The sequence below is a fragment of the Macaca thibetana genome, chromosome 1, assembly GCF_024542745.1.
Source record: "Macaca thibetana thibetana isolate TM-01 chromosome 1, ASM2454274v1, whole genome shotgun sequence".
Classification (NCBI taxonomy): domain Eukaryota; kingdom Metazoa; phylum Chordata; class Mammalia; order Primates; family Cercopithecidae; genus Macaca; species Macaca thibetana.
In genome coordinates, this window is record NC_065578.1 from 85049256 (window position 1) to 85072462 (window position 23207).

At 36.7% G+C, this 23207-nt stretch overlaps 1 protein-coding gene across 4 annotated transcripts in view; it reads right to left on the reverse strand.

Annotated features, from left to right (window-relative positions):
* COL24A1 (collagen type XXIV alpha 1 chain) overlaps positions 1-23207 on the reverse strand; it is a 392042-nt gene that overhangs the window by 48360 nt on the left and 320475 nt on the right. For all 4 annotated transcript variants that reach the window (XR_007721823.1, XM_050772561.1, XM_050772480.1 and 1 more), the window contains exon 49: positions 497-604. Coding sequence is in view for 3 of the 4 variants with exons in the window: in XM_050772561.1 (XP_050628518.1) it covers positions 497-604 (108 nt within the window). In the remaining variant the exon portion in view is untranslated. The remainder of the gene's footprint in view (positions 1-496; positions 605-23207) is intronic.

The following is a 23207-nucleotide window of genomic DNA, read 5'->3' on the forward strand; positions in this document are numbered from 1 at the left end:
AGTCTATTGACATGTGACAAACTCCACACAATAAATACAATGTAAGACTTAGTTACTGTCACATTAACTCTAAGAAACAGTCTGTACAGTTATCAGATTAATTAATTGGTTGGTTAGGTTCAGAGTCAGAGGAATATGAATTGTATCTGAGAAAGTATTTATCTGGAAGTAAATAAGATTTCTCTGTTTTGGAGAAGAAGATAGATGACAGAGAAGGAAAAAGAACCAAAATGAGTCAAAGATGTAGCATTTTGTAAAGCATCACTAGTCCCGGGTCAAAGAGTTGTTATACCAAATTACAGGTACTGTGGCTATCACGGGAGATGGATATGTCAAAGCCACATACTTTCTCTTTTCCTAATGTGCTTTTACTATTAGCCAAATTCTATTACTATTAGCCAAATTCTATCTTACCATCCTGTGATCTAGCCAATGAACTCAGGGCCAGAAAGGATGGCCAATACTGCTCACCCATCGGAACAAAATATTAAAGTACCTTTGGGCCTTGAATTCCTGGGCTTCCTGGCAAGCCTGATGAACCCTTTACTCCTGGAGGACCTGGAGCCCCAGCAAGTCCTGTTCTTCCTGGGCTGCCTCTGATGCCCTAAATAACACAGATAAGAAATGAAAACTGGGAAAGCTTCTAAAAAGTCAGTTTAGAGGCTCAATAAAATGTTGTAAGAGTTGTGTCCTGAAAGGCTGCTGTTAACATACTGCCCAGGAGTTATCCTGGGCTTCTTTCCTAAAAGATGAAATGTTTAAATACTATTTTAGGAACACTCACCACTCACTTGAAATTTCTATCATTCATGCAATGATCTTGGTTTTTTAAAATGAAAACACTGAAGCAATACAAAGTTCACCACTACCTTCTTACTTACATAGCTTAGGTATGAAGTATGTTTGTTGTGTTTTAACCTTTGCATTATACTGTGGTGTACATGACAACTCTAATAACTGATGAAAGTCTCCTTAAGAAGAAAATTCTATTCCTCAACCACACATGATTCCAGAAAATTTGCTAAAAATAGTTTAACTGGAAATAAAGTTAAGCAAGCAAACAGTATATCCTTAAAACCAAATCCTAAATCAGGTTGGCAAACTATACTTTGCAAACTAAATTCAATCCATCACCTGTTTTTGTAGATCTCATGAACTAAGAACAGTTTTTACATTTTTAAACATTGAAAAGAAGAATAATATTTAAAGACATGGAAAATTCTATGAAATTAAAATTTCAGTATATATAAAGTTTTACTGGACAGTCATGCTCATTCATTTACATACTATTTAGGGCTGCATTTGCACAACAATAGCAGAGCTGAGTAGTTATGACAGAGTTTTTTAAAATTTCATTTTAAGTTCCAGGGTACATGTGCAGGATGTGCAGGTTTGTTACGTAGGTGATTTGCTCCAGCTATCAACCCATTGCCTAGGTTTTAAGCCCAGCATGCATTGGCTATTTTTCCTAATGCTCTCCATCCCGCTCTGTCCCACCTCCACCAACAGGCCCCAGTGGATGTTGTTCCCCTCCCTGTGTCCATGTGTTCACATTGTTCAGCTCCCACTTATGAGAACATGAGATGTTTGATTTTCTGTTTCTGCATTAGTTTGCTGGGGATAATGGCTTCCAGCTCCATCCATATCCCTGCAAAGGACATGATCTCATTCCTTTTTATGGCTACATAGTATTCCATGCTGTATATGTACCACATTTTCTTTACCCAGTCTATCATTGATGGGCATCTGGGTCGATTCCATGCCTTTGCTATTGTGAATAGTGCTGCAATGAACATACACGTGCATGTATCTTTATAACAGAATGATATATATTGCTTTGGGTATATACCCAGTAATGGGACTGCTGGGTAAAACGGTATTTCTGGTATTCCTGGACTTTGGTTCCTCACGGTCTTCAAGGAATCACCATACTATCTTCCACAATGGTTGGACTAATTTACATTCTCACCAACAGTGTAAAATGTTCCTATTTCTCTGCAGCCTCGCAAGTATCTGTTGTTTCCTGACTTTTTAATAATTGCCATTCTGACTGGTGTGAGATGGTATCTCATTGTGGTTTTGATTTGCATTTCTCTAATAATCAATGATGTTGAGCTATTTTTTGATATGTTTGTTGGCTGCATGAAGGTCTTCTTTTATGAAGTGTCTGTTCATGTCCGCCCACTTTTTATTTTTTAATTTAATTTACTTTAATTTAATTTTATTTTTTTGGAGATGGATTCTCACTCAGTCGCCCAGGCTGGAGGGGAGGGGCGCGATCTCGGCTCACTGCAAGCTCTGCCTCCTGGGTTCACGCCATTCTCCTGCCTCAGCTTCCCAAGTAGCTGGGACTACAGGCACCTGCCACTATGCCCAGCTAATACTTTTGTGTTTTTAGTAGAGACAGGGTTTCATGGTGTTAGCCAGGATGGTCTCAATCTCCTGACCTCATCATCCACCCGTCTCGGCCTCCCAAAGTGCTGGGATTATAGGCGTCAGCCACCATGCCCAGCCCTTTGCCCACTTTTTAATGCAGTTGTTTTTTACTTGTATATTTGCTTAAGCTCCTTTATAGATTCTGGATATTAGATATTTGTCAGATGGATAGATTGCAAAACATTTTCTCCCCTTCTGTAGGTTGTCTGTTCACTCTGATGATAGTTTCTTTTGCTGTGCAGAAGCTCTTTAGTTTAATTAGATCCCATTTGTCAATTTTTGCTTTTGTTGTAATTGCTTTTGATGTTTTCATCATGAAGTCATTGCCCAGCCTATGTCCTGAATGGTATTGCCTAGATTTTCTTCTAGGATTTTTACAGTTTTGGGTTTTACATTTAAGTCTTTAATCCATCATGAGTTAATCTTTGTAGTTCTCCCAGCACCATTTATTAAAGAGGGAATCCTTTCCACATTGCTTGTTTTTGTCAGGCTTGTCAAAGATCAGATGGTTGTAGGTGTGTCATCTTATCTCTGAGTTCTCTATTCTGGTCCATTGGTCTATGTGTCTGTTTTTGTATCAGTACCATGCTGCTTTGGTTATTGTAGCTTTGTAATATAGTTTGAAGTCAGGCAGAGTGATGCTTCCAGATTTGTTCTTTTTGCCTCAGATTGTCTTAGCTATATGGGCTCTTTTTTTTGGCTACATATGAACTTTAAAAAATAGTTATTTCTAATTCTTTGAAGAATGTCAATGGTAGTTTTATGGGAATAGTATTGAATATATAAATTACTTTGGGCAGTATGGTCATTTTCACGATATTAATTCTTCCTATGCACGAGCATGGAATGTTTTTCCATTTGTGTCCTCTCTGATTTCCTTGAGCAGTGTTTTGTAGTTCTCCTTGAAAAGGTCCTTTATTTCCCTTGTTAGCTATATTCCTAGGCATTTTATTCTCTTTGTAGCAATTGTGAATGGGAGTTCACTCATGATTTGGTTCTCTGCTTGTCTGCTGTTGGTGTGTGGGAATGCTTGTGGTTTCTGAACATTGATTTTGTATCCTGAGACTTTGCTGAAGTTGCTTATCAGCTTAAGAAGCTTTTGGGCTGAGAAGAAGGAGTCTTCTAGATATAGGATCATGTCATCTGCAAACAGAGACAATTTGATTTCCTCTCTTCCTATTTGAATACCCTTTCTCTTGCCTGTTTGCCCTGGACAGAACTTCCATTACTGTGTTGAATAGGAGGGATGAGAGGGGGTATCTTTGCCTTGTGCCGGTTTTCAAGGGGAATGCTTCCAGCTTTTGCCCATTCAGTATGATATGAGCTGTGGGTTTGTCATAAAAGGCTCTTATTATTTTGAGGTATGTTTTGTCAATACCTAGTTTATTAAGAGTTTTTAATATGAGGGGATGTTGAATTTTATTGAAGGCCTTTTCTGCATCTACTGAGATAATCATGTGGTTTTTGTCTTTAGTTCTGTTTAAGTGATGAATTACATTTATTGATTTGTGTGTGTTGAACCAGCCTTGCATCCCAGGGGTGAAGCCAACTTGAGCATGGTGGATAAGCTTTTTGATGTACTGCTGCATGTGGTTTGCTAGTATTTTATTGAGGATTTTGCATTGATGTTCATCAGGAATATTGGCCTTAAGTTTTCTTTTTTTGTTATATCTCTGCCAGGTTTTGGTATCAGCATGATGCTGGCCTCATAAAATGAGTTAGGGAGGAGTCTCTCCTTTTCAATTGTTTGACATGGTTTCAGAAGAAATGGTACCAGCCCCTCTTTGTACCTTTTGTAGAATTCAGCTATGAATCCATCTAGTTCTGGGTTTATTTTTGGTTGGTAGGCTATTTATTACTGCCTCAATTTCAGAACTCATTATTGGTCTATTCAGGGATTCAACTCTTAACTGGTTCAGTCTTGGGAGGATGTATGTGTCAAGGAATGTGCCCATTTCTTCTTGATTGCCCTGTTTATTTGCATAGAGGTGTTTATAGTATTCTCTGATGGTTGTTTGCATTTTTGTGGGGTTAGTGGTGATATCTCCTTTATCATTTTTATTGTGTCTATTTGATTCTTCTATCTTTTCTTCTTTATTAGACTAGCTAACGATCTATTTCATTATTTTTTTTTCAAAAAACTAACTCCTGGATTCATTGATTTTTTTGAAGGGATTTTGTGTCATGGTAGAGATCTTATATGGCACTTCCATTGCTTTGCACTGTTGCTTGGTGTACTACAAATTGCAGTGATGCAGTTATAATATGACAGTGTTTCAAGTGGAACATATATTACTGTGACACTTAATTTTACTTATTACCAGTGCATGCTATCATATCAAAACAAGAAAAGTGGACTTCGAATATTGTGTTTTTTTAAGGCACCATGGAAAATGAATTATTTTCTTATCAAATTAGATGTCAAAGCCTTGCATTTACTATGTAATATTATTATAGCTATGCTTAAAAATTATAAAGTATACATCAACATTATCAGACTAGGCACACAATATAATATTTCTACCTCACAGGAATGCAACAGTCAGAAAAATTAGAAAATGTAACATGGAGTATTTTTTCACAGCAGATCTCTTCACAACAAAATGAAAATGAGGCTGCAACTGAGGTAAGTTTCTGAGTGTTCACTTCATTCATTAGCCCAATAAGGAAAATCCCTTATTGATGACTTAATTAAATCTATAGCAAAAATACATTTATTTAAGATTGTTAGCTTTTTGGCAAGAATAGCTGCTTGAAATGTTGAGGACACTGGTGCAGCATCAACAATCAGTTAAAAAACAAGGTTCTTTCTTTTTTTCTTCTCTCCCCACCAGCATGGCCTGTTGGTTCTTGATGAGTCAATAGAAATTAGCAATACTGCTCAGTTGTTCACTCACGGAGTCAGTGCTGAGTCTGAAAAGGAGTGAATGCTGAGATGGAAGAATTGTATAAATAGTCTGTGGGGTGACTGCAAGTGAGAATATTTTCAAAAAAGTTAAAAAAACACTAAATCAGTACAATCTTCTGTGGATTCTGCTAGGATGCAATAAAACTGACAGCTATGGATCACAAAAAGAATTACTGGATAAATTTGGAAAGCTTATGGTGGGTAGATTTCTGAACTCAAATAGTTTCAATAGCATATCTTAGACCTAGATGCCATAAATTTCCATAATTCAAAATCCATGTGACTGTGCACTTGAGGAATTTCCACCTAACTTACAATTGAAAATGATTAATCTACAAGGAAATCACATGCGAAAAGGCAAAATCAGGAGAAGAACCTAATAGAATTCTGGATATTCTTTTCAAGCAATCAGTATATTCAATCAAAATCATATGCTCATGAATTGTAGCATTTGGCAGCATCTATCTGTGTGAAAAAAATTTTCAAATATGAAATATGTGAAATATGCAAAGTCTCATTACAGGTCAACATTAACAGCATTAACAAATGCAGAAAATTTTGACAACAGGGAACTGTAATAAGCTCGCTTTACAGGAAAAGCAAGCTTTAAAAACAAAATTCTGATGAATAGCACCCTCCCCAATAAAATAAAAACAGCTGAAAACCTAAAGAAACCCACAGAGAAAGCAGATTTTATAAGCTAAGTGTTATTCTATACAAAGCATGCCACTTTTCTCATTACTAGTCTTGCATTACAAAATTTTTACTTAATTATATTTAAATTATATGAATAAAAATTTTGTGAACAATTTCTTCTTACATAAGTTCGCAAGCAATACCCTTGAGTTTGCTTCCTGCAAATACTAAAATTTATTCATATTTATATGCATATTTACAGAAATATGTATTCATATTTACAGAAAAAGTTTGTTGACTTCTCTTCTAGGAATGACTGTTACTTTCTGAGTTTATTCTTAGGATATTAAATTTGGTTATTCAATAGTGTCTCCATGTATTCAACAAATATTTATTGAATATCATCTATGCATAAGGAAGGTACCATGGGAAACCCTTTAAAAATATAGATATAAATAAAATATGGTTCTTGTTTTTAAGAAGCTTAAAATTAAATGAAAAAGATGAGACCAGGTGTGGTGGCTCATCCCTGTAACCCCAGCACTTTGGTAGAGGCTAAGGTGGGAGGATTACTTGAGCCCAGGAGTTTGAGACCAGTCTGGGTGACACAGTGACACCCCATCTGTAAAAAAAAAAAAAAAAAAAAAAAAAAAAAAAAAGAAAAGAAAAGAAAGAAAAATTACCAGGGCATGGTATTGTGAACATCTGTAGGCTCAGCTACTTGGGAAGCTGAGGTGAGAGAATCGCTTGAGCCCAGGAGTTCGAGGATGCAGTGAGCCATGATCATGCCACTGCACTCTAGCCTGAGCAACAGAGTGAGACCCTGTCTCAGAAATAAACAAATAAATAAATAAGAAAAAGAAAAACAAAACAATGCAATGTGATGGAATGTACTATGTAAATAATTATAATGCCAGCAAAAGTTTTAAAAAAATTCCAGAGAAGAGAGATGTAATGTAAATACCTGAGAGGTTCTGAGGAGGGGAAGTTACCTTTAGTGGTAATCAGAAAAGAAATTAGTGAGAAGAAGCTGGATCACGATCATAATACAAAGATATTGCCCTTAAAGTTATAAATGTGGTGGGAGAGATGTTTTGGCTGAAGACAGACTACCGTCATTTCTGTGGAAGGCCTAGTTGAGAGAATGGTATTTAAAAAGTAAAGTCAATCTTGAATTTAGTGCCAAAGCATTTTTCCTTTTTTTTTCAAATAATATTTTCTTCAAATTATGTAATCACATATTTTATTATTTTCTTGCTTATAGTAAAAGATAATTAAGTATATTTTTTAAATTACCCTATCTAAGAAGATTTTCTTCATGGCCACAAAACTCACTAAAATAATGTATTTTGTGTCTACTAGGTTCATGCCCTATGCTGGGTGCTTACAGGGAGGTACATATAGGATATAGGTTCATGTTCCTCAGCTTGACCTTTAAGTCTTTTTTGTCCCAACTATCTCTCACCATTTATCTACGTTAGTGGGGCTCAATATGTCAAAGGAACCATTACAAGGGCAAAATCCTCATAGAAGGAGAAAGGGAGGAAGAGGGAGGAAGAGAGAGGGAAAGAGAAAGGGAGAAAGAGAGACAGAGAGAGAAAGAGAAGAGGAGGGAAGGAAAGAGGGGAGAGAGAGAGAGCGAGAGCAAGAGATCCATACTGTGGGTGATGTGGTTCTTCTAAGTTGCTTGTGCCTCATCCTAAGTGTATTATCTTATCCCGTTTCTTACCCTTGGCTTCTAAGTGTTTTTATATTTGTTTTAATTTTCCGTGAGCCTTTCTGTTCCATACCTATGGGATAGATTATCTGGTAGTGTACTTTCCACATGAATGATGAGAACCCTGGAGTCATAAGATGGTGCCATTTTAGAGATCATCAATACAAATGATACTCATCTGAGACTTTGGGATATAAATTTTCAAAAATGTTCAGAGAAGACACAGGTGTATACCAATGACCAGGTCTCTAATGGGGATATGACTTTACAGGAAAGGCAAATTTTAAAAACAAAATTCTGATGAATAGCACCCTCCCCAGTAAAAACAAAAATAGTTAAAAGACCTAAAGAAACCTGAAGAGAGAGCAGATTTTAAAAAGTCATACATACAAGATGAGAGAAAGGGCATGTAAGCAGGGGAAAAAAATAAAGTAATAAATAAAGTAACTTCAGCGTTAAACCAGTTGAAAAGTTAAGTTATAGATGTAGATCACTGTGAGAATTTTTTTAAAAAAGCATTAGGTTGTCTTGCAAGTTTGTGAGCCTCTTATCCCCAGATATTTTATAGAGGTAATGGATATTGTAGGGAGATGCATCATTAGAACTGATTATCCTAGATGATTTTAAGATGCCTCAAAGTTGCCTAATTATAAAATAGGACCACTTTGCCTCACTTTACTTATAATTCTAGGCAATTTCAAAGTTCTTCATTTTCTAATATAAAAAATGTATCTTTTGAGTGATACATGACAACGGACATTCAGATACTACTGAACACTCCTGAAGTCAAGAGGTATTTTTGATTGAGAATAATAAGGAACACAAAACTTGTCATTAGGGCTAACTGTAAACTAGCAACTTCATTTTACTTGCAGTGCTATCAGATATTTAACCCAGTAGAATGAATATATTCCAAGTCATTTACTACGCTTGTTGGTTTCTTAGAGAGAAATCGGAGGATGGTAGCAGAGTGTTCTGTTCAAAGTTCCAAACAATGTTTCTTACAAGTAAAGAACAAACATTTCTTATTATGAATACACAGATGGCTGATTAATTTTGTTTGCAAGAGAAACAGATGCTAACCCTAGGCATTCTTTCCAGTGTCTTTTAAATGATTTGTCTAAAACCATTCAACCTATGGTAAATCATTCTGGGTAAATTTTAAAAAGTAAATATAACCATAATTATTAACTTTGGTCAGAGATGCCAAAAATCAATGAACAGTTTACATGTGTATTAAAAATTAATATAATTATAAGAGTCCATGATGTCACATGACCAGAGACTGCCTTTATTCTCAGATAGGAGCCAGTCTCCCTACTGAAATAAGTTTTAAACCAGCAGGAAAGTGTTGTCAGTTTTGACAGGACTGAAACCCATGGCTTCCTAAGTCTTTGGACTCTAAAGAAACAAGTACTTGGATCAGTAATGACAACAACAACATCAACCACAACAACAAGAGTTGCCTTTTATTGAGTGCATTCCATTTGTCAGAAATGAATAGCATTATGGTTTACATTATTTTGTTTGATCTGGTGTCAGTTAAGGAAAGAAGGCATTGCTTTTCACTTTGACTTCCCTCTGGGGAAAGGAAGAAATCGTTTTAGGGTAAGTCTGCCTTCATTTTAGAACGGAATGGAAAGATCTGGGGAGGAAAATGGGGCTATATGCACCATGTATAGGAAAAAGATACAGAGACAAATTTTGGAATGATGATGACTTATGTGTATATAATAGTGAAACACACCAAAGAAAGTGTCACTCTGTTATTTCCCCAGCTCCTTGGCTTAACCATCTTATTCTCATTTGGATTGAAACAAATATATTAAAAATAAGCACTAAAAAATAAAATTTGTTAAATCCAGGCAATGATAAAAATCTACATTTTAAAAATAACTAAAAATATTATATTTAAAATTATGCTAAGTGAAATTACAAATATTTCAAGTATGAATTTTATTGATTTCTTGCAGTAGAATGATAAACTTAAAATGACACTGAACTTCATATTAGTTGATATTTTTCTTTAAAGTACTACCTTAACATTTTTCTAAAAATGTTGTTTCCTTTCTCTTCTGCCAGGCACCTTATGTGTATATAGTTTATATATAGTTTATATGTTTGTATAGTTATGAACTATGTAAGAAGATACTCAGAAAAATTAATTTAAAATTAATTTACTCTCTGTAGTACAAAAATAAGTATAATATCCTGGATCATTAGGCAATGTAAGTACTATTTTTTTTTCTTAAGCCAGCAAACCCTGAAGTTATGTAAGTAATACTTTACTTCCTTTACTCTGAGCAACTCAAAACACTTCTGTTTAAGGAGAATTTCTCATTTTATTTGGTTTACTAAATATATCCCTCCTAGCAAAGGATTGGTGTTTAAAAATATGTGGGATGGTAATTATTAGGTGATTATATGCAAGGCTACATTTTATATAAATAATGTAGCATTCATAACATTTTTGTGCAGTGCCAATCATAAGTAATGTAGCCAGTTGCTAGAAATAAGATTTATGAATGAGCTGTATACTAAAGTTAGGAGGTACTTTTAGTTCTGAATCTCTAAACGTATTAAAGCTTATGGAACTGAGAGCACAGTTGAGGCAGGTCATAAGGTAGTGAAGATAGGTCTGTTTGACTCACATCTATTCCCAAGAGTATATAATCTCTTTGTCAACCTTAATGAATACAGGTATTTTGGCATTGTTTTACTTCACAGAAATTATTTACAACTGATGGTTTATCAGTCCTAAAAAATAGACAGTGCAAATGTCACTATGATATTTGACAAAATAAGGGTATTTTATGAAATCTCCTTTACCCAGGTCTCAACGTCCAATCACAGGACTAACAGGGACTGAAAGAAGATGTTTTCATCTATACTTTCACTCTTAGATATGTCTGGGTTCACATCATTATGGAGAAATAAATGTCTATCCTTTTATTTAAAAAATAAAAAATAATCTACTCATACTATCTTATTTGATTCTCCCACAACCCTGTGAATACACCAGACTCCATGAGGGCAGTTTTTTGCCCATTATTCACTGCTATATTCCCTAACTCGTGGCTCTTAGTAGGCACTAAACAAATATTTTTTGAATGAATGCATGTCGGCTTAATCATTTATATTTTTTATTATGAAAAGATGATACCCAATAAATATATGTAGTGTACTATGCATTTTACATACAATATTTCATTTGATTCTTATAAAAACCATATGAAGTATAATACTATTGTACTGATTTTATAACTGCTGCTTAAGATGTCAAATAGCTATCGCATTTAGATTTTAAACCCAGGTCTCCAAGATCCTAACAACTATGCAAAGAACATTCAATTCCCAGTCGGGCGCGGGGGCACACGCCTGTAATCCCAGTACTTCGGGAGGCTGAGGTGGGTGGATCATGAGGTCAGGAAATCAAGACCATCCTGGGTAACATAGTGAAACCCCGTCTCTACTAAAAATACAAAAAAAATTAGCCAGGCATGGTGGCAGGTGTCTGTCGTCCCAGTTACTAGGAAGGCTGAGGCAGGAGAATGGTGTGAACCAGGGAGGTGGAGGTGGCAGTGAGCTGAGATTGCGCCACGGCACTCCAGCCTGGGCGACAGAGTGAGACTCTGTCAAAAAAAAAAAAAAAAAAAAAAGGAAAAAGAACATTCAATTCCCAAATGTTTATTGATCTTCTCCTATGGGCCTGACATGGTGCTAGGTGATTCTACAGGACTCTTGGGACAGAAAGAAAGGAAGATAACATCCATGCCCTGATGGAGGCAGTGTACTGAGCATCCAAAAGCTCAGAGCAGACAAGCTCAACTAGAAAAGTGATTGAAGGAGGTAATAGTTGAATTAAGTCCTAAAAGATCACCATAAAGTTAGAGGGAAAAATGGAAGAGCTTTCTAAGCAGTGGAAAGAAACTACACGAAGGCCAGAAAGTGAGGGAACTAACAGAATTTTGGGGGCTAAGTAAATAGGCATACTTGATGAAGCATAGCTCTGAAACGAAGATGCCTGGTTTGAATTCTGACTGGATTACTTGTTGTCTATGTGAACCTGGGGAAGTTATTTAGTCTCTCTCGATCTCAGCTTCCTTTTCTGTAAACTGGATATAACAGTTATCTCTACTTCATGGAGGTTTTGTGAGGGTTAAATCACTTAATACACATTAGCACCTAGAACAGTGCCTGGGATACAGTAAGCATTTAATAACTGTTAGCTGTGATTATGACTGAAATGCACAGCACACATCAGAAGCAAGGTAGAATAACGTCTGGAAATGTCAACAGAGGCTAGACCATGAAGAAACACTATTCCATAAAGAGTATAAACCACCAAGCATGGTGGCTCATGCCTGTAATCCCAGCACTTTGGGAGGCTGAGGTGGGATAATTGCTTGAGTTCAGGAGTTCAAGGCTAGCCTAGGCAAGATGGTGAGACCTCATCTCTACAAAAATAAAAAACAATAAATGAGCGGAATGTGGTGGTGCATGCCTGCAGTCCCAGTTACTTGGGAGTCTGAGGTAGGAGGATCACTTGAGCCCAGGTGTTCAAGGCTGCAGTGAGCTAAGATCACACCACTATACTCCAGCCTGGGTGACAGAGAGAGACCCTGTCTCTATTGAAAAAAAAAAAGTATGAACTTTATCTGATTGGGAGTCATGGAAAATTCAACTAAGAAAGTTAAATCCTTTAGCAGAAATTTCATTTTGTTGCCGATATGCTGCCAAATACACTGAGCTTTGTTGCTCTGGAACAGTTCCTAATGAGTAGAAAAAGGGCCAAAACAAGCGGCGGGGTGGGGGTTGGCGGGGGAGGGAAAAAGCAGCAATCAGGATAAGCCATAACTGAATAATCAACCTCTTAATAATGAGATGAGAGGATTTGCTAAATGTAGGTCTGGGCAAAGAAGGTAGGTCACTTTCTCCATAATACTGTGAAGAAAAAATGTACCTTCTTTGAAAGAAAAGTTTCTTTCGTGCGACTAGCCTGTGAGAACACACAGCCCAGATGGGTGGCAGGGTGGCTGGATTTCCTAATAGAAGCTTCGATGGTGGTCCTACTACAAAGGTGCTGATGAAGTGTGTTTTTCCTCCTTATACTGGACATAATCCACAAATGGAAAATTCAGGATTTTCAATGTTCCTTTAAGACAAGAAACTCATTTTAGACAACATTTATGCTTATGTTCACCTGGCAAACTGCAAAGTCAAGATTGAAAGGCTTTGATTTGTCCTAAGTCAAGTCGTTAGTTTTATTTCTTTCCCTCTTTTCCAATGACCAGTTTTATTAGTCACAGCAATAAAAAAATAAAAAGATTGGTAAGCATTCCTTTTGGTGATAAATGGATTTATGATCTTTGCAAGGAAAAGTTGTTTTGCTTTTTCCTAAATGATTGAGGTACTATGCTTGTACAGAAGTCCAACTCGAAGAAAACAGCATGGTAGACTCATTTACTACAGATGTGCTAAGTTGGCCTCAAAACACTCATTTGTACAGGAGGAAATTCACACAGGCAACGGTGAGCCTCCCCAATACTGTCCATCAGTTACAGTCACATGATCTTGAAAAAACATCGAAACTGCAGAGTGAATATGCCAAGAATTCTTTAATTCCTTGGCCACATTCCAAAAAAAAAAAAAAAAAAAAAAAAAAGAAAGAAAGAAAGAAAGAAAAGAACATTGTTTAGGAAAACCAGGCAGTTGCATAATGCTAAAAATCCCAGAATAAATATTTTTCTCAGTGGAAAAACCCAGCAGTCTTTAAAGGTAAGCCAAAGAACACCATGGTGCCGTGATTAAAAAAAAAAAAACAAAAAAAGACCAATGGAAAGATGTCCTTATCCTCAGTTGAAAATACTCCAAGGAACTTGCTAGTATTTAGAAATGGCCTTATTTCCTCTTAAGTAGTTTTTCTATTTCCACAGTAGGTTTGAGAAATACTTCTCTTAGAAATCACTTTCCCTAATGCCCAGTTAGCCATTGCCACCTTATTTCACTGAACAACAGAATGATTCCTTAAAAAATATTATAATTCTAATTCCATATAAAATATTCTACAGAGAGCAGAGACATTTATAGAAAATATTTCCATGTGCATAAATACCAACAGCATGTGTAAACCTTGGATTCACAAAGGGATCCTCAAGAGAAAGTTATTTTATTTTTGTTTTGATGGATACAAAACATTTCAACACTTGACACCCTAATATTCTAAGTATGCATGTAAAATTCGTCTAACTTGTTCTGTGAAAATGCTAACAAGTAGCAGATGATGACTTATGATCTGGTAGTTAATTGCTTGCTAATGGCAATATTAGTTACCATTCAACTTCATGGCCCTAGGAGGTATACTGCAACAGTATTTAACATTACTGTAATCCATTTGTTTCTTTCAAAGTGCAATGAGCTTTCTGTACCGGTCATACATAAAGGGACAGAATCTGTTCTATGGCTCAGAATCTGTTTTTTTAAAAAATGGTTCCCAATTAGAGTAACTTAGGAAGTGGAGCTAGAATATGCAGGTTTTGTTGTCTAATTCATACTCAGATTTTCCCTTCTCTTGACTGTGTCTTCCACTTCTCCATATCTACTAGGTCCTTCTGATGAGCATTTAAACGTGGTCAGGATTCTCATATTTAAAAATAACTTTCTACTTTAAATTTATTCTCTGGTCGTTGCCCTATTTTCTCCTTCAGAACCAAACTTCTCCATTGACAGTGATTTTCTCACTGTCCACTCTCTCTCCTCAAGAACTCCAATCCTATTCCTGCCCCCAACCTGACAAGATTCTTTGCTAAAGTTACTGATGACCTCTATGTACTAAAATACATGATCATCACTTCATTTTATTAGATCTACATATTAGTCAGAGTCCTTACTTGCAAATACCAGAAACTAATCCTGGATAATAAAGGCAGAAAAGACATTGAAAACACATTTGGCAGCTCACATAATCACAGATAAACCTGGAGAATCAGGTTTGGAAAATGGGCAGAATTAAAGTGATGTCAGGAAGCCAGAATTTGAAAACTACAGCATGTATTACATCTGCTGCTGGACACTGAACACTACTACTGATGCCACCGTCATCCCTGGAAACTGGGAGCTGTTGATGTTACTGCCACTGCCACCAGAACAGACTTTCCACTGTCCCTGCCTCTGTGTATCACTAACTCCCCATTTGAAGGTGAATATAACTAACTGATCAGGCCTAGGTCAGAGCATGCATCCTTGTTTCAAGTGACAAGGAAGTAAGAATTTGGAACTTCTGGCTACTGTAGTAAACGGTGGCTTTTCACCAAAACTCAAAAAGAGGGATTTTTAAATAAAAAAAATGGGATAAAGATGTTGAGTAGCAAAAAAACACAAAAAGGATCTACACACAAAAATCCCATGAAAACCAAAATTAATAAAACAAGTGTCCAACACAGTTTCTCGAGATTATTATATATGTTGATGACATTCTCCTTTTTGAAATATTTTCTTAAGTCTCCATGACACCACATTCATTTTTTTTCTTACCTATTATAATCACTCCCTTCAGTCTCTTTCCTCCTTTATCTGACTTTTAAATGTTAGAGTTCCTCACAGCTTGGTTCTGGACCTCCCTCCCATTGTTCGTTCAACAAAATTTGTGTTTGTTTTCTTTCATTTGTTCCCCAGATCTATTGACCACCCCTTCTCTATCTTGCAACTTGTCCTGGGAATCTGACTTTCAACGTACTGCATCGCTGGCATTCTCTTGCCCTGTGGCTTCCAGTTGGAGTTGGTCAAAGTGATGTGCCACTAGGATATTGAAAAGTGAGCGGAGAGAAAGGTAATATATTTATTTCTCCCATTTCCTTCTGTCTTTGGCATTCTATAAGTGGTTGGGTTATTCTCAGCTATAGCTCCTGTCAGATGCCTCTTTTCCAGCAGTTCCTGATCTCAATTTGATTCTAGTAACATCATTTCTTCCCTTTACCATTTCAGGTCTAAGGACAGTAATGGCTTCCTACCGTTGATAGTCTCTGGGTTTCCCAGAACCCTTTGTTGACTTTTTAAACCCTGTCTACATTTCTGTAGGTAGTTTCCTCAAAATTCCAATTGAGCATTCCATCTGCTTCCTAACAGGGCTCTGACTAAGACATTATGTATATACTGATGACTCTCAAATTCATATTTGACCTCCTCCCTCAGCTCCAGCTGAGAATATTTAATTGCTGACTTAATATCGCCACTTGAATGTGATAACCTTGCCCATAAAATTTAGGCCTCCTATACTATTTGCTTTTTCAGTGATGGGCAGACACCACAAGGTATTAAGTTGGAAACTTGTGCAAGTTAGAAATTTGGAAGTTACCCTTGATATCTCTCCCCCTCATGTCTCCCAATCAAATATCAAGTCCTACTAAAGCCACCCCCTAAATAGTACCTAAATCCATCCACTTCTTTCCATTTACACTTCACCAGTCTAGTTCAAATCATGAACACCTATAGCCTGGAGTACTGCAATAAGTAGTCTTATTAGTCTTCTGCATCTTGTCTTGTCCCCTTCCAATCCATTTACTATACTGAAGCCAGAGGGAATCCATTAAAAATGTAAAACTGGATAATGTTTCTCCTGAGCTGAAACCTCAGTGAGGTCTACTCTGTTTAGATAATGCTCAATTACCTTAATACGTCCTTCAATACCCTCCATGATGTGGTCATTGTATACCTCAACAGCATGAAACCGTATCACTCCATACCTTGCTCACCAAACTTTAGCCATACTGGTCTTTTTTGATTCTTTAAGCACATCCTGTTCTTCCTAACTTTGTATATGCTGTTGTCTCTCCCTAGAATGTTTCTTTCCTGCTTTCTCCACCTACAATTATTATTATTCCCAATTTATGAACTCCAATTATCTTTTGGTGTCATCTCTCTCCTCCTTCCCACTCATATAACATATGAATTTATATATGTAGATAACATATTTATCTCTATATATCTATTTCACTGAGTATAATTGACATGAAGTAAATTTCAAATATATAATTTGATAAACTGGCATAATAAATAACACCTATTAAACCATCACCACTATTAAGATAATGTATCCACCACCCCTAGAAGTTTTTCCTATTCCTTTGAAAGCATTCCTTTCTACACATGCACTCCTATCTCCTGAAAACCCCTGATTTGCTTTTTATCATTACAGATCATTTTGAAATCTCTATAATTTTATGTAAGTGGAACCAAACAGCATGTATCCTTTTTTGTGTGTTTTTTTCCCTACTCAGTAAAATTACTTTGAGATTCATTCATGTTAAAGCATGTATATAATTCTTTTTTACTGAGACTAATATTTCATTGTACACATGTACTGGAATTTATTTAGCCATTCGGTTTTTGATGGACATTTGGTTCATTCCCAGTTTTGGGCTATTACAAAGAAAGCTGCTATGGCCATTCATGTGCAAATTTTTGTGTGGATATATGCTTTCATTTCTCTTGGCTAGGAATAGAATGGCTGGGTTATATGTTAGATGTATGTTTAACATTTTTAGATACTACCAATATATAAGATAATTGACATCTTAACAATATAGAGGCCGGGTGCAGTGGCTCATGCCTGTAATGCTAGCACCTTGGGGGGCTGAGGTTGTTGGATCATGAGGTCAGGAGTTTGACACCAGCCTGGCCAACATTGTGAAACCACATCTCTACTAAAAATTTTAGCCAGACATGGTGGCACACACCTATAGTCCCAGCTACTGAGGAGGCTGAGGCAGGAGAATTGCTTGAACTCGGGAGGTGGAGGTTGCAGTGAGCTGAGATCATGACACTGCACTCCGGTCTAGGTAACAGAGCAAGACTCCATCTCAAAACAAAACAAAAACAGAAACAAAAACAAAAACAATATATAGTCTTATGATCCAGAGACACAGTATATACACCATTTATTTAGGACTTCTGTAATTTACCACAGCAATGTTTTACAGTTTTCAGTATACAGGTTTGCACTTTCTTTTGGTCAGAATTATCCCTAATATTTCACATTCTGATACTACTGTAAATAACACTGCTTTAAAATTTTCCATTTCTGATTGTTAATTGCTAGTACACAGAAATATAATTAATTTTGTATATTAATCTTATATCTTGCAACTTTGCTAAACTCAGTTTTCTGTAGATTTTGGATATTCTACTAGACAACCATGATTTCTGCAAATAAAGACAGTTTTATTTCTTCTATTCCAATGTAGACATCTTTTATTTCTTGTTATTACACTGGCTAGAACCTCATTGAATTGGCTAGAATTTCCAGTTCATTATTGAATATGTCATACGAATATAAGGGGGTAATATATACATCCGTGGGCATATAAGACATCAGAAGGTTTGCCTCACCATGACCTACACTAAAATAATTTTTGGAGAAAGCATTGAAATACTAATAGAAACAAATTCAGGAGATTCTGCAAAGAATATTGAAAGTAATGGTTATCAAATAGCTTAATTAAGTTTACTATTTAAAAAGGAGTCTAGAAATAACAGAAATAAAAGGAGAAAGTAAATGAATAAAAGCTAAAAGTAAAAAATTGAGGCAAAATACCTAAATGATGAAGGAGAGATGAAAGCTTTATAGACCAAACCTTTGTTTTTGGTCTATAAAACAAAGGGATATGAGAATATGTGAAAGTGTTTTGTTAGAGGGAAGATACAGGTAATGATATGTTAAACAAATCAATAGATTTAAATAAATACACACTTGGTTATTACGTTCAGCACAACTGCACAAGAGGAACAACAAAAGAAGCAATTTTTAAGCCAGCAGAAGAAACTTTAGTCATCCAATGGAAATTAGGAAAGAAGAAGAAATAAACCCCAAAAAGATGGTACAGGTGTATTAGTCCATTTTCATGCTGCTGATAAAGACACACATGAGACTGGGCAATTTACAAAAGAAAGAGGTTTATTACAGTTCCACATGGCTGGGGAGGCCTCACAATCATGGTGGAAGGCACGGAGGAACAAGTTACATCTTACCTGGATGGCAGCAGGCAAAAAGAGAGCTTGTGCAGGGCAACTCCTGATTTTAAAGTCATCAGATCTCATGAGACCCATTCACTATCGTGAAAACAGCATGGGAAAGACCCACCCCTATAATTCAATCATCTCCCACTGGGTCCCTCCCACAACATGTGGGAAATATGGAAGCTACAAAATGAGATTTGGGTGGGAACACAGAGCCAAACCATATCAACAGGGCAAAGGAAATATAGATTTCAGATGGCAAATGCGCTTTTTTTTGGATCTTGTTTTGTCATCTAGCCTGGAGTGCAGTGGCATGATCATACTTCACTGTAGCCTCTAACTCCTGGGCTCAAGCAATCCTCCTGCTTCAGTCTCTTGAGTAGCTATAGGCACAAGCTACAATACCCAGATAATTTTAAATTTTTTTGTAGAGACAAGGTCTTGCTATATTGCCCAGGTTGGTGTTGAACTCCTGGCCTCAAGAGGTCCTCCTGCCTTGGTATCCCAAAGAGCTGGGGATTACAGGCATGAGCCACTGCACCTGGGTGGCAAATATTCTTAATGAAGAAATTTTAGATGTATTCCCTGTAACATCTGGAGCAGTAGAAGAGTTTCCACGATTGCTGCTATTGTTTAATATAATATTCAAGGTCACTTGCAACTTACATGGAAAGAAAAATAAATGAATTTAAGGAAAGAGATAATGTAAGGAAGGAAATAAATCTGCCATTATTTGAAAAAGCCCAATAGAATCACAACAGTAAATTATTTGAAATAAAAATTTCAGCCATATTAGACTATAACTGATACAAATCAGTAGTGCTTATTTATATCAGTAATAACTACCTAGAAAATAGAATAAAAATAAGAATATACAAAGCCTTTACTGAGTGGCAATATTGCAGATTTATAAAGACAAAAAAATATGGAGTTTTAGACTGTCTTTGTAGTTATGTGACTGTAGAAATTACTTAATTTCTCAGTGCCTCAATTTCTGCATCTACAAAATGAGAAATATAATTATGCCTACCTCATGGGGTTGTAAGGATTAAATTTGTTAATACATTAAAACACTTACGGTACCTGGGCATGTTCTAAGCATTGTGTAAATTTTGCCATTACTATTATGAAGAAATTCTATTAGAAAATGATAGAAATGTATATTTCCTGCTTTTATCTTAGATAACTAAAATGATAAGATACAAATTTTCTCCAAATAAATCTATAAATTCAAGACTAATCTAATAACAATTCAAGCTTTTGCTTTATTTTTAGAGAAACTCAACAAACTGAATCTCAAATTGTGTGGAGGAATAAAAGTCTGTAACTAGCCAATCAACCTTAAGAAAAGAATTTAAATAAGGGAGACTTGCCAACTACATACAAGAACATACTACAGAGTCATAGTAATAAGAATAGTGTGATGACACAAATAGATCAGAGGTCAGCCAATGTTTTCTGTAAAAGGTCCAGACAGTAACTCTGTTAGACTTTGCAGGCCATATGGTCTCTATGTGAACTGTTCAATTCTGCTCTTGTAGTGCAAAAGCAGCCATATGTAAATAAATTACTGTGGCTGTGTTCCAATAAATTAATCTATGAATACCAAAATTCAAATTTCATATGTTTTTCACAAAACATTTTTCTTATTTCTATTTTCTACCACTGAAAAAATGTAAAAACCATTTTTAGCTCATGGGCTGTACAAAAACAGGCTGATTTGTTCACCAAATGTGGTGTGCTAATACTGGAATGGACTGCTGATATTGACTCATGCATAAATGAGAACTTTTAAACAAGTTGACCGGATTTTATCTGTTTGCCTTTCGAGATCCAATCTCCACCCTGCTCTACGACCCAGCAGGCTCCTTTACTCTAGCTGTCGACCAGTGCCTTACCAAAGGGGTACTAACAGGAATGAAGTCCCCTGTAGTCACAAGGCAGATATGACTGAGGACCCAACCCACTGTAAGGCTTGCAGAATTTGCATATTAATACATCTTCAACTAGCCAGATTCTATGCTAAGATAAGAGCACTGGTGGAGAAAGAGAAGAACCCCAGGATAAGAAATGGGGACATTTGAACAGACACGGGCAAGACTAAGAACTCTGAACCTCTAATCCCATTCAACCTTCCCGGCTTGTGGAGACAGTCCCTACTCAAGTGCCTGGGAACACCATTAATAGTCCAATAGATTGGCAATTTGAAGACTGGACTCAATTGTGGCCTATACTCAATGAGGCTGAAATGCTACAACTTCCCTCATAATAGAAAGGGGTTCAAAGGCCCAGGAAGATGAAAATGTGGAGAAATGTGACTCTATTATTGCAATTGAATCAGCTACCCTCTAACCACAGACCCTGGAAGGGCTCAAAGAACATTCTTTACCACAGAGTTAAGAAATATCATTGGAATTAGGTTCTCTGATATAAATGGGAACACTGGAATCCCTGAGTGGTAGAATCCAGGTCACAGTGCTTTGCTATCAGAGAAAATGTAGGAGCAATTACCACAATAAGTTACAAGGATGGAGTGGAATCAGACTGTTTTGACTTGCACAGATCTGTGGTGATGGTTAATTGAACATAGGAGCCATAAGAACTGAATATATCACAGCATACTAGAATATATTAACACACAGGTGGAAAAATTGTAGGTCTTATAGATATGAATCTTACTTAAGCCCTTGTGCCTGGGATTCATGTACTCTCACTCAGTTCTCAGACTCAAGCCAGTTCCTAGATCAGAATCCCTTGATTGAGAAGGAGGTAGGTTCTCTTTAAGAAAAAAACACTGCAATGTGGTCAGTGGTGTATACTACGACTCCTCCCCTAAGTATTCTTGAGAGAGACCTATGGTCATTTACTAGGTGAGTGAACACTGGGAAAAGACAAATTCCAAGTCTTTCTAGAGCTGTTAAGATACGAGCTATAACCTGATGATAATCCCTGGAAATAAACACTGTGGTCAGAGTGGAAGCTTACGAGGACCAAGTGATAAATGGAGTTTTGATCCAATTCCTTTTCCAAGTGGGCCCAGTAAAGACTGTGAGCTCAGTTTTTTTTTGTCCCCTGCAATCTCAGAGCATAGTTAAACTTCCTAACTATAAAGGCTACTACTATGGTAAGATGGGAAGACACAAATGAATGTTCCTACAACTATCCCTTCCTGTCCCCTCCTCACCAATAATAAATCTAATGTAATAACACAACCTTGTGAAAAACTGTACATATTACTCCCATCCCTGTGGAAAATTGTACATATTATTGCCATAAAGGCCTGAAAGATACAGGGGTAGTGATTCCTACTATATTCCATATCCATTTTACTCATGTGTTTGGCTAGAGCAAACAACAGATAAACCTGAAGAAACTGGTAGTGTATTACAAAGTTAATGGGTTGGGGGATGATGCCAATTACAGCTGCAGGTTCTGATATGGTATCTTTACTAAACCATATAGCCACTGGCAACAGCAGCTACTGACCTAGCAAAAATATTTCCTATTCACATTCTTATCAGTAAAGATAATCAGAAGCAGTTTTCTTGCCTTCATGTGGCAGGAAAAGCAGTATCCCTTCCCTGTCTTACCTCAGTGCTACGCCAACTCAATTTGCTTCTCTATCATAAAACAGACTGAGCAGATACCTTTATAGTCTGGATATCTCAAAAAATATCATTCAGATCCATTAAACTGGACTTGGAGAGTAGAAATGAACAAGCACCCTAAAGGTGTACCAGAGGATAGAATTTAAAAGTTCAGGGGCTTGGTAAATGTGTGTAATCACCTGATGGGTTCTTCCTGCCTGTTGCACAGACAAAAATAAATTCACTGAGACTGCAGCATTGCAGTAGAGTTTAGTTGATGCAAGGCTGGCCCACATGGGAGAATTGGAGTTATCATTCAAATCAGTCTCCCTGAAGGCTTAAAGGCTAGGGTTTTTACGGACAATTTGGTGGGCAGGCAGCTAGGAAATGAGTGCTGCTGATTGGCTGGGGATGAAATCACAGGGGCGTGGAAAACTGTCCTTGTGTGCTGAGTCTCCCTCTGGATGGGGCCACAGGATCAGCTGAGTCATGATTCATGAGTCTGGTGGAGTCAGTCAGAAAGATAGCTCAAAAAATCCAATATTATGTTCTACAATAGTGATATTATCTATAGAAGCAATTGGGGAAGTCACAAATCTTGTGACCTCTGGCCATATAACTCCTGAGCAGTAGGGATTATAGAAACTACACCTATCTTGTAATCTCTGGCCACATGACTCCTGAGCAGCAAGGAATTAGGAAAACTAAACCTACATCTTAGTAGAGTTCAGGTCTCTCCCATAACCCTATTCTTGTGGGCTTTAATTAGTCTTACAAGGCAGTTTTCATTCCCCGAGCAAGGAAGGGGTTAATTTTAAGGTGGGACTATTGTCATTCTTGCTTTCAAGTTAAACTATAAACTAAATTATTCCCAAAGTTAGCTTGGTCTTTGCCCAGGAATGATCAAGGA